Source organism: Gallus gallus, chromosome Z (assembly GCF_016699485.2).
Source record: "Gallus gallus isolate bGalGal1 chromosome Z, bGalGal1.mat.broiler.GRCg7b, whole genome shotgun sequence".
NCBI classification, from domain to species: Eukaryota; Metazoa; Chordata; class Aves; order Galliformes; family Phasianidae; genus Gallus; species Gallus gallus.
In genome coordinates, this window is record NC_052572.1 from 2,606,678 (window position 1) to 2,618,740 (window position 12,063).

The 12,063-nt window shown below is 42.6% G+C and overlaps 1 protein-coding gene and 1 long non-coding RNA gene across 3 annotated transcripts in view; one reads left to right on the forward strand and one right to left on the reverse strand.

Moving 5' to 3' along the window:
• LOC121108467 overlaps nt 1–12,063 on the forward strand; it is a 31,613-nt gene that overhangs the window by 10,095 nt on the left and 9,455 nt on the right. The gene's annotated exons all lie outside the window — the stretch shown is intronic.
• Nucleotides 5,865–12,063, reverse strand: part of LOC107051909 (urea transporter 2-like) — a 288,833-nt gene continuing 282,634 nt past the window's right edge. For both annotated transcript variants that reach the window (XM_015277424.4, XM_040656169.2), the window contains 5 exons: nt 11,037–11,229; nt 10,064–10,211; nt 8,617–8,751; nt 7,935–7,984; nt 5,865–6,556 (listed from right to left, as the gene is read on the reverse strand). In XM_015277424.4, the coding sequence (XP_015132910.2) occupies nt 6,287–6,556; nt 7,935–7,984; nt 8,617–8,751; nt 10,064–10,211; nt 11,037–11,229 (796 nt within the window). In that variant the 3' untranslated portion in view covers nt 5,865–6,286. The remainder of the gene's footprint in view (nt 6,557–7,934; nt 7,985–8,616; nt 8,752–10,063; nt 10,212–11,036; nt 11,230–12,063) is intronic.

A 12,063-nucleotide genomic window follows, 5' to 3' on the forward strand; every position in this document is an offset into this window, starting at 1 on the left:
TCTGCTACCTTGCAGATGTGATCTGCTAACAACAACAAAAAAGCCCCACGGCTCACCAAGAGAGACCAGCCTCCTGTGCTGTGGAATACACACAGCACTGCAGAATGGGGGTATCTGGTATTGACAAAGCACAGAGCAACTTCCCAGCAGCTGGAAAATTTAGGAGCTTATCATACTTGGATATGCGGTGAAGTTCTGGTTTTTATTCAGCTCAAGGTGGAGTCCTGCATTGCTTTAATACCCCTCTGAAACATAAAGGCCTTCTCAGTATTTGCTGGTGGCTGCCAGGATGCTGGTGGGGAGGTTCACCTGCCCTCCCTGTCTGACCATTTGGTACTCCTGCTTGCACTGAGACACCAGGCTGTAATTGTGGCTATTGGTAGAGGAGGTGCTGGCGTTGCTGAGGGGCTTCATGACGCTGCCTGAAAGAATTACAGTATTTATTTTAATCTTGCAGCAGTACTGAACAGAGCTGGGAGGGAAGTGCCTCGGGCTCTACTGCAGAGCAGCTCAGGCAGTGTGGCAAGAAAACCTGCTGAGGGAGAGCAGAACAAGCCATTTTGTTTTGTCTGGCTTTCCCTTCCCATACAACCCTGCAGGCACTTCTCCCCATTGATGTTTGGAAGCACAAGGGTAAGTTTTCCAACTTCACAACTTCAGGTACTCTTCCTGGGCAGAGAGCTTGTCACCATCCTCTGTAATGGTGTCCCTCTGCTGCTGTAGTACTGCTGCTTCAAGCCACACATAAGCCCACTGGTACATGAGGGGTTGCTGGACGTCCAGCTTTAACTCATCATGAGAATAAACTCTAGTAGCTGTCTGCCTGTGGGACATCTCCCAAGCTGCTAATCCTCTGCTTGTCTCCCTTGGAATTTCGTCATACATCCTGGTGTTCACTCTTACCTACCATGGCTGTCCTTGAGGGAGCTGCAGACCTCCCCTCTGTCTCCTCTTCTTTGGGCCAAACAGACCTCAACCACACCTCACACATCTCACCCACAGATCCTTTGCCATCTTTGCAACCCCACTCTGGATGCTCTCTAATTGCTTCTTGTCCTCTGTGTATGTGCTGATCTAACAAAGGTTCAACTGGGTATGAGTCTCAGGGAGACCAGAGTGTTGCTGGTTCATGGAAATGTGTCTGTGCAGTGATATCTGGGAGAAAAACCAATGGCTGTCTCTAGCTGAGAATGTCCCATGGACAACACAGTCCAGAGCAGACTCTTGATAAGACAGACAGAAGACCAGGAACCGTAATGCTCTTCCCCTAGACGAGTAAGGTAGATCCATCCACTTCTGCACATAGTTCCATCCAGTGCCTCTCCTGACAGGATTCGCCTTCTAAGATCTGCAGACCTCAGTATTTCTGTGGCTGAACTCAAACCCATGGCCACACTGTGCACCGCAGGCCCAAAGCAAACTCAGGTCAGTGAAGCACTTTTAAAATATCACAGCACTATTTTTGAATTATAAAGCCTTGAGGTGCCAGCAGTGAGCACTCACTCCATCTATCAACTAACATGGAGATCCTGCTGCTATGCAGTGAGTGGATATTGCTCCGTGGCAGGCCAGACTTTGACTGAAATGCCTGGTTTTAACTTTGGGCTGAGGTTCAGCAACATGCAAGAGTCAGTCAGTTATAAAATGCATTTTTTTAATGCATTGGCAGGGTGGATTTGAGCATGCTCTGTGCCTAAGTGTCTAGAGAAGCGTGTGGCCCCAAACCAAGCCCCAGATAATCTCTAAGGCATCCATAGGTAATGATTTCTGTTAGTAGAGTTTCTAACTCACGTTCCAACGTGGCCTTCAGTGGTTTCAGGTGGCTCATGTCACAGTTTCCACTACTGGCTGCTGTCAAAACCTCTGCTCCTAGAGAATTTCCTTCCATAAAGGGGTCTCAGAGAGGTCTCAGATAGCCTTTGGCTAGAAATCTCTTCTTCTTGTCAGCTCTTCACAAACCACCAGTGCCCCTGACTTGTCAAATTCTTCCTGAGGCTAGTTAACAAATTCAATCCTAACAAACCTCTGAGACTTAGCTTCAGCTGAACTTATTGATGAAAGCAGAAAGGAAAGGAATATTTCCAACCTAAACTCCTGCAAACAACAAATGGCTTAACAAAACCAAAACACTGCCACCCTGTTTTGCCACCCTGTTTTAGGTGCTCATGTTTAACTTGAATATTGCATCAAGTTAAAAAAGAAAATGAGTACAAGGACAAAAAGTAGGTGTTTTTTTTGCTTCAGTCTGGCCATGTAAGTGCTCTGGGAAAGGGCTATAGGGACTGGGCTTGTGTACTTCACCTGTGATTGCAGGCCTATTGGATGCTTGATTTCCTGGTCGTGCATCATGTCCCAGGTTTTATAAATCCCCTTGGAAAAGGACCACCAGATGAAGGGACCTGGTGGGCAATGACATGCTCGGTGTGGTTCTGGCCTCTGCTATAACTAATGTCCATTGAGAAGGCAAATTCCACCCCTTCATTTTTCCCTAGCACAGCTTGGCTAGTTGTTCAGGAGGAGTGGTTAGCTGGTAGATAATTCTGCACTCATCAACACCCAGATGAAGACATAGAATCATAGAATCGCTAAGGTTGGAAAAGACCCCCAGGATCATCCAGTCCAACCATTCGCCCTTCACCAATGGTTCTCTCTAAACCATGTCCCTCAGCACAACATCCAAACGCTCTTTGAACACCTCCGTGATCGGTGACTCCACCACCTCTCTGGGCAGCCCATTCCAGTGCCTGACCACCCTTTCAGAGAAGGAGTATTTCCTAACGCCCAGCCTGAATCTTCCCTGGCGCAGCTTGAAGCCATTCCCTCTAGTCCTATCTGAAGCATGTACCTCTTGTGCTTATGCCTATGTGAGGAGAGCTAGAAGAGTCATCTCAAAGAATTAAGATATACTTCTTCCTTTAATTGAGGGTTTAGAAGCAAATAGACGGCCTTTGAAGAAACAATGAAGGCATTTTTCTTGGAGTCGTTTGGTTTATGTAGAGGAATCCAGTTACAACAAAATAGGTAGGCTTCTCTGCTCATGGGAGAAGCATCTTATGATTCATTCATGTTGCACTGCCAGTTCCCATTTGCACTGTTTGGTTTCTGAAGGCAAACTTTCAGGAAGTTGTTTTGTATATACTGCTGCTAGGCCGAATGTTTATTTGTACAGGAATATTTATTTCATTTACTGCAGAGGTAAGCTGGTTGGAATGACTGCTCTGACTATAGAAGAGGTTTAGTTTTTTGGCTTTTCTTTTTCTATATGCACAATTAATTTGTGCTAGATCACTGGCACCTTTGGAAATGGCTGGAGCTGTGGCTGATAGCTTCAGTCAGTGATTTGATTGTCTACTGCTCCCATCTAGAAGACATTGGATAGTTATCTTGCCTGTTCTCAAGAGTTGTTAGTACTGGCTATAGTTACTCAAATCTTTTGATTAGCTAGGGACAGAATAACCCTGTTTACTCTCTATTCTTTATGGATGGCTTCAACCCTAGAAATTGCTTTGCTAATTGATTTCAGGATGGATTTGCTTGTGGCTGAGAAGTTAATGTTTGTAATGGCTCTTTCATGACAAATTCTTTCCAGTAGCCATGTTGTACTTGGACTCGACTCTTATTTTTAAGAAAATAAATAATGTGCTTGACGTAATTAACCACAGTTAGGTTTTTCTGAAACATTATTCTAGCTGAATTTATTACAGAATTTTTCTAACTGCTGCTGCTTTTCAGCTCTTCCTCTGAAGCTGGGTTGTCCATGAGGTAAATTAAACTGTAGAGCAGATGAAGAGATCCCCTGACTGTTTTTCTATGGAATTTGGAACCTTGAGCTATCCCTGATTTCTAGTGGACATACAAGACTTTTTTTTTTTTCTTTCTTTCTTTTCTTTTTTAATAGCATTGGTTTGCTTCATTTGTGTGGCATAAAGGATGGACTGCAAACCTGCTCTGTGATTCTCTGCTTTCTTCACTGCCTACTGATACTTTTCTGGTGGTTTCTTTGTTCCCTATTGCTTTTTTTCCCCCCCTCAGTTACCATACATGAATAAGCAGCTGCATGGGCAGCCTGCAAAAGTCTCTTAACCATGTCTGAGACTGTAGAACCATCTGCAGCAGCCCTCTATGATAGTTAGAAGGCTTTATTGCTGGGGTAATGTTTCTGCAAACAATCTTTCTCCTAAATCAGTGGTTCCCCTCCACCTGTGTGATGAAGAGAAATAACCTATGCCTTCATCTTGTCATAGTTGAGCGTTTCCAGGAGGCTCCCTGGATTTCCACGGGAGCCTTTGGTTGCTGTAATGCATTTGCTTCTCTGCTTACTGCAGTTGAACATTGGTCAGATCTTCCTTTCTCTGGCAGAGGTAGGTAAGATGTCAAGCTATGGTCAGTCCCATCCACCTAAACAAGACGAGGTCTCATGACTAATGTATCGAGTAGGCTGCTGAGATCCTTGCTCTTTTATTAATCTCTAAGAAAACTTATGGTATGCAGGAATGCTCACTCATTCCCTCAGTGCTTTCCTGGGGGACCTCTATATGGCCAGATTCAGGGGTTATCCTGAGGTCTAAAATGGAACAGAGATGTAACATAGGTGTTCATGTCTGAAGGGTGAATCAGACTGAACAATCCACTGGAACTCTACATAGTCAATGGCAGGGTGCATCTTGCCTACTAAAATTTGATCTTATCTGTATGCTTGGGGCTTTCCTCCCAGGTAGAATGTCAAATCTGTTCTAATCCAAATAAGAAGCAGAACCTAAATTCCCTTTCTAAGTATGTTCAAATGGTTTTATAATGGCACCATATTTTTGTCTCCCATTCAATCCTGGATGGCCCATCTAAGGACTGCTTAGAGTGACTGCAGCTTCTGGTGCTGCAAATCTGGTGTTTATGGAGACACAGAAATTCCCTTGGTCAGGACTGGGGAGCACCTGTTTTAAGAAAGGTTCAAATACAACGCTACAGCTTGGCTCCCATCTCTTTGCTCAGACAGACTCAAATGAACATGCAAAACAACTCCACATCAAGATGCAAAAGGGATAGCATCTAATCTGAGCACTGAGTGATGTTTCTTAGAATTTTGACCTTAAATCTTCAAGATCCTTTGTGTCTACAATTTTTATACTGATGACATGAAATGACTCTAGAATGTGGAAGTCTTTCTGCTAGGCTTGCTTTGTGGTGGCTTTTGGAAGGGTTCCCAAGGAAAGCACTCTTGTGGGCAATTGGACCTTCCCCACTGAAAGGACTTGGAGGAAACTTAAAATAGCAGTGTTTTGCTTGTACCTTGTGCCTGTTAAAAACCACCTCACTGGGTGATGCAGCAGCAAGGCCATCCTCTATTTCCCATGACGAGTGATGGTGTTTCACAAGATTTGTCGTGGACAGCTCCTGAATACACAGGAGAAGACCCCAGTCCATCCCCTGACAGACAAGGACAGCATTTGACTTGCTTTTTGCTTGTGGCTTAATGCAAAGGAACAGTTTCCCTGGGAAAGGGAGAGGAAGAACTGCAGTAATTGCTACCAACAGTAAATGTTTATCTCATTCTTTATGTAAAATATTTCTGTTTTCCACTGGATGCATGCAGGGATTCAGACCTGCAATCCTGCAGTCAGCAGGAGATAGATCTATTTCTAAGACAGAAGATGATGCAAGGAAAAGAAAAATGTTTTGATCATTGCTAGCTAGTCATTTCTGCAGTATGATTAAAGCACGTATATTCATACTTTCATTGTCTTGACACTTAATGGGGAATCAGTAGATGGCACCAAAAATTGTATGCATTCTGTAAAAATATTTACCTGTGTGTGCTGTAGCTGTTAAGACACAAAAAGAAGGCAAGACATTGATGGGACACAAGAAAGGAGGAGATCAGTCTGTTTATTCTACTTTCAAATATATATGTTCTTAATTTAAAGTGCTGCACTTGGTGTGTTTCTTACATTATTTATTATTATTAGATACCAGCTCTCTCTTGGCATATTTATTTTGTTAAATTACACATCTAAAATTAAATACAGCTCCTTGTCAGTGTTTATGTTCTTCTGCCTATTCCAATAATTATTGTTGATAAGAGGTGGCTTTCAAGTTAACAACATGTGGATTGATAAGACAGCCATTATTATGTTACCTGAGTGCTTTTTGGAAAGCCTAGCTCAAGGGCAAATTGTATTTCATCCAGAAAGTGCAGTGCTGAATCCCTGGCTTACAGGCTGCTGCTGAAGGTGATATTTGCTGCATCCAGCCAACTGCTCAAAAACTGCTAACTCCTGGGCACTTGAAATCAGTGATTGCGACTGTTTTTGGGGGTGCACAAGGGAGTGCCTCCTGTGCTTATTTTTGAGTCGCCAGAAGGTTTCTGCTCCTTTCGCTTCTGCTCTTCTCTTCTGCTCTCTGATGCTCTTCTCTTCATTCTCAGGTAGTAGATCCTGTTGGCTTCCGGGTAGGTGACTTTGCAGAGGGGGATTTTGTAAATGGCTGGGTTGTCTGAAGTTATCAGCAAAAAGAGAAGCGCCGAGAAGCAAAAAGGCCAAGTGCAGAGTGGTAGTCCAAGCTGGGAGGGGAATGGACAGATAGATAGGTGAGATAGATAGGTGTGTTTTGGAACCTCTTTTGCATATTCCCTTTGCTTACTTCTCCCTGCTGCTAAATTATGGCATTTGAGAAGTTGTGAGTGTGAGTGATCTCTTTAGGACAGTGTGACACAGGACGTATCTTCCTGAAGCCCCTTCATCCCTATAGACTTTTGGCCATTCAGATATGGAGGAGAATGCTCAGGGGCAGGTATGGAGAAGTCTACGTGTGTGCTAGGTACATGGATGTCTGGGAAGCTTCCCTGCTGCCAAATTCAGAGGAATCCAGTGGTATGTAAAATATCCAGAGCTATGTAAGGCATCCCATACTGTAGACCTGGGTCCTTTTGGAGATGCAGCTGTTGGCAAGCATGACCCTCAGCAACAATACTGAAGCACCTAAATCATGCTTCAGAGCTCTGCTGACTTCAAAAAAAGCCCAGACACCCAGCTCACATGTAGACATTTCAACTGTTTAAGAAATGACCAAAATCCTACCCTTGTAGTTCTGAGAATACTGTTCACACACCTTCAGTCCTCAGTGCCCATGAATTACTGGCATAGCATCTACCCTACAGTCTGTGACCAAAACTCCTGACCTCTCCTGGAGTCTGCCAAAACCAACGTTACAGGGAGAAAGACTAGATATCCTCTTCCCTGATCCATACCCAAAACAGGTGTGCTTAAAGCAGCCTTTTGCATAGACCTACACGATATTAAGGGAATGCCAGATGAGTACATTGAATGCATTTAAGCTGTTAGTTCCACTTTTTTTTATTATTGTAAGTTACTAAATCAATTTTATTAAAATGTGGTTTTGCTTTATTCTCTCAGATCTTCAAGAAACAAAGCCTGGTAGTTCTGGCTTCATTTCTTTCTTGAACTGCCCAGATACAATGATTCTGTATTTAAGAGAGCAATGGCTTTTTTTATTTTATTTTATTCTTAAATAATAATAGTTCTCATTTCCAGACCAAACTTGAGACAAAAACTTGAGGGCAGAGTGGGAAAAGCAAGGAAAATTTTAGACCACTGGAATTCATTTAAAAACATTGGCTGCAGCTTAGTATTGCATCTTAAACCATAAGCACTTGCAGGAATTCACATATATGTGCAAATTCTCATTCTGGATTATGTGCTCCAGAGGTTTCTGAAGTCATATTATCAATTGTAGAATTTGCAGGTGCACAGTTCAGCTGATGCACCATCTATAAGAGATGCTGCTGTTTGCAGCACTCTTATTTCAACACTGTCAGAGTGACATGGAGAATTCTGGAGTGTTTCCTTGGCATTGTATCATGAGAAAATCAGATCATAGCTAAAACAAACAAACAAAATTCACAAAATATCCAAACTTACCACAGATAGTGCATTAGTAAGAGCTGCTCCAGAGTAGGCACAAAACAATGCTGACAAAAGAAGACCAAAGACAGCTCAGGATGGGGAAAGAATAGCTCAACTTCCCAAGGAAATCATCAGAAATAATAAAAATGTCCAAATGCACAGTAAATCATTTCATCTTATGTGAGGAGTAATGTTAGAATTCAGTAATTGGTTAATATGCTCCAATGCTGTGTCTGGCCATGTGGTCTACAATTGGTCCTATCTGCTCTGTCATGGTGGGGGGTGAAAGAAAATGGTTTTGCCAAGAGCTGGTGATGGTGGTATTTCCTTATCCATTGACACAACTTGACCTGTGTGTTGTGTGGATCAGAACCATTCCCTGACCAACTGGGAAACGATGTTTGAATCAAACGTGACCAAAGTTTGTTCATGGCATAGCTTGTGCTCCTTGCAAATACTCCTTCCGCTGTTTCTAGATGTTTCTTTGTTATCGGAAGCCTTATTATCTAGAAGCCTTCTGCCTTTGTGAATTGCACCTCCAAGCTCAAATCTGATGCCATGACAGAACTAATGCTTGCAGAGTACCTAGTTTAGCAGGAAATCAGAATTTCAAAGTTGATTCAGGGTTGTCACGTACCACTCGTATACTGTTTGGATGCAAAAATTTTTGGCTTCCCTTATCATGTAAGATACATACCACAAGCAAGGGCCAGCAAATGAGTCTGCCAGGTCAGGGCGTAGAACATGCCTCCAATTGCAATGCATGCGAGTGCACAATTGTAATTGTGTAAGCCAAGGTAGATGCTGTCAAATGGTGTTGCAATACTGAGTGCTACAAGACAAAAAAACAGGGGGCAGAGGTCAGCGATGGGAAGTAACCCTCACTTGCTGGAAATTCAGTCTTTTCCCTGTGATGTCCAGCCAAATGTACAGTGTTCACTCTTGCACGAAACTCATTTGCAGAAAAAGGGTGAACTCCAATGAAGCTCACTATTTCGGAGCTGTGATAGAGCAGTAGGGATGGAATTTGGCTCAGTCTCAAAGGCTTCTTCAGGTAAAATTTCCTACTTATGCCCCAGATTTGCTTTAGTAAGTCCCTAGGATCTCTGGATGGGAGATCCAGCCAGAGTACATGAAGGCTTTCTCACTTGGGTTTCCTCCTTGCAGAAAGCTGTGTTAGTGTGTGTTGTTTAAATCTCAAATGTATCTGGATCTTGAGTATTAGAGAGCTGTAGTAAGCAGAATTTTCCAGCTCTTCCTCGTGGCCTTTGATAAAACACTAAATGTTTTCTGGTCCCTCCATCACTGCTGTGGAAGTCCTCCAGTGGGATGGGAGCTGAGGTTTTGCAACAAGCCTGACATCATAGGTACTTCTGCAGGACTTCTCATACGCACTGGGACTATCACTAAAAGCAGTATCATGATATGTATTGCACAGGCCACCTTATTCTTTAGAGCAACACTTTTCCTGCTGTACTGTCTCCTCAGTTGTCTTTTGTTCCTCCACACCTTGCTTATTTCCACATACTTTCTCTTGATTTTTCTCTTCTAGATTAAATGTCAGACCCGTGTGAAACTTGTCAAATGTTCCTAACCATATAAATTATGGATAATTTTCTTTAAAAGCACAAATTCAGGGCAGGTTACATCTTGTAAAAAGCACTTCAGAACGCAAATCAGAACTGAACATTAGATGTCTGAACCTTTTTCAAGGTAGTTGCCTCAGACTATGCTAATTCTATCATATTTTTTTATTAAAGTTGCTCACATAAATTCCATTGGTCTTGTTTGTATTCAGGGATCACAGTCATCTCTCTTAACCTAGGATTGTTTCTCTGCTTAGTGGAGTGAGGCTATTCTGGGTGGCATTCATCCAATGGCAGTAGGGTTAAGCAAGATGGAACAAACTACCTGCCAGAGTTAAATATTTAGTTACAGATTCAGAGCTTATAGGAAACCTGCTTCTGTTCTTCCCTTCACCAGGCTGAGTGACCTTCAGTAAGACCTTTAAAATTCAGAGACACTTTCAGAAATGGAAGGGCGTTCCCTCAAGCCCACGCAACTGTAAACCCTGGACAGAATCACATATTGTCTTGGATCAATGTATTCCCTTTATTGAGATGATGTTGGTGAATATTTCCTACCTCCAAACATCCCAACTGTAGATCCAATTGCAGCATGTAAGCAAATAAGTGGGGAAGAGATGAGTAAAGCAACAAGGAAGATGCCTCCAGTCCAGGGGTTTTCACAACCGTACACTTGACCAACACCAACTGGGATGGACTGCAAGAGCTGCAACAGCCAGAAGATAGAGGACATGTTATTATAACTCTGAGTGGAGGACACAACCGTTATTTTGCCCAAGGTATTGGTTAGAAAGGAAAGGTAGCAACCCTGGCTCTGAGCAGGGCTGTTGAGTGAATGTAGGTGCTTATGTCCTTCAGTGCGGAGTTAGTTTCTTGTTTGGTCTGAATTTCATCAGTCCAAGATGGGCTTTCATTTGTTATGGGGTGGTAATATGATCAGCATGTATTTGTTGTGGTTTTGTTGTAAGTGACTTTAGCGAAGGAGAAAAACTGTAACCCTCCTAAACAGTAATTCTGTGTTGGGGCTGATTTGAATTTATTACATCAGATGAAGCATATCAGTTCCCCTTAACATTTCTCTGGGAGTGTGGATGTAACAAGACATTTTCCAGTGCTAGAGCTGGCCAGAGGAGAATGGGTGTAAATGAATTTCTGCCCTTTTGAGATTGTGATCTTCCCTCTTTTCATATTTTCATTGACTGTCCTGCTGACATCCCTTTGACCACATTCGGACAGTGAGTGTGCAAATCTGGATATTCTCATGTGATAACAGCAATTGAGGCATGTTTGGAGGCAATCTAACTTCAGATGGAGTGAGAGGCTCAGGATCTCTGAGATTTGACCAGTTTCTCTACTGGATTAGCCAGGACTGTCCCTGGAGCCTATATGGCACTCCCTTGTATGAAATGTACTAAGCCATTTATTTCTGTGAACGGCTGCTGCTCAGAATGGGAATATGCAAAATTGCTATCCAGAGCTAAATGCTCACATTTTTAATGAAATGTCATAAACTTGCTGGGGTGAAGCTTACCAGAGGCACGTTGATTGCAGACCAGGTGATATTGGGAACTGATGCAACAGGCTTGATGAGGGTCGTAGGAAAAAAAGGGTTGTAGTGTCCTGTGGCTGCCAAGTACAAAGTCACCGCAATATTGAAGGGCAGAGTGAACACAGGAAGGTCCCATTTACTGAAAATAGATCCCAAAGCACTGGACAGGACTGGACTGAGAATGATAGGAAAAGAGAAACAAGCATAGTTTGTTCATCATAGTTACAATAGTGAAGCATCCTACCACTTTGGTCATAAGCTCTGGTAGTGCAAGCCAATGCTATTCCTTTGGAAACATTAGGCAGTGAATTCCTTCACATAGTAAACTGCATCTGACCAACAGTTAGAGAATGCTGTTTGTCCTTTTACAGCAACCATCACACTCATTTGTGGATGTGAGTGTATAGTTGAGGAGTCTTCTCACCACATAAAGTACTTTTTGGTCTTTTTTGGTTAAAAGGAGCCCAGAAAATATGTGAATGGGAGTGGAGGTCATGTACTTGATGGAAATGGGCTGTATTTTGATACTTTTATCTGAGCTCTAGTGATGCAGCTGGGCTGAGCCTCAGAGTTGCAGTAGGCATTGTGCAACTTACAGAAATACAACTTAAAGACCTGAATTCTTCAAGAAGCTGGATTTGCAGAAGAACATTAGACTGGTTCTAATCTAAAACAAAAACAAAATAAAACAGCAAAACAAACTGGAAAACAAAACAAACCAATTATTTGGCATTTCAAAAGCGACTTCTTGTGTCCTGTTGTGAAGATATTATCAATGGAAAAAAAATGCTTTGTTCTCCTTTTGTATTCGCAGATAAAGCCTATTCTATTATGATGAATTTGGTTTCCAGAGCAGTTTAAAGGCTTCCTTGCTCATTGCTGTAGAAAAAAACCCACCACTTCAGTGAAAACAGCGTCCCAGTTTCTGTGTTGAAATACAAAGCTTCTGCCAGCCATACATCTTGTCAGGAAAAAAGAAACAATTAAAGAAATTCTGACTTCTAAAGCT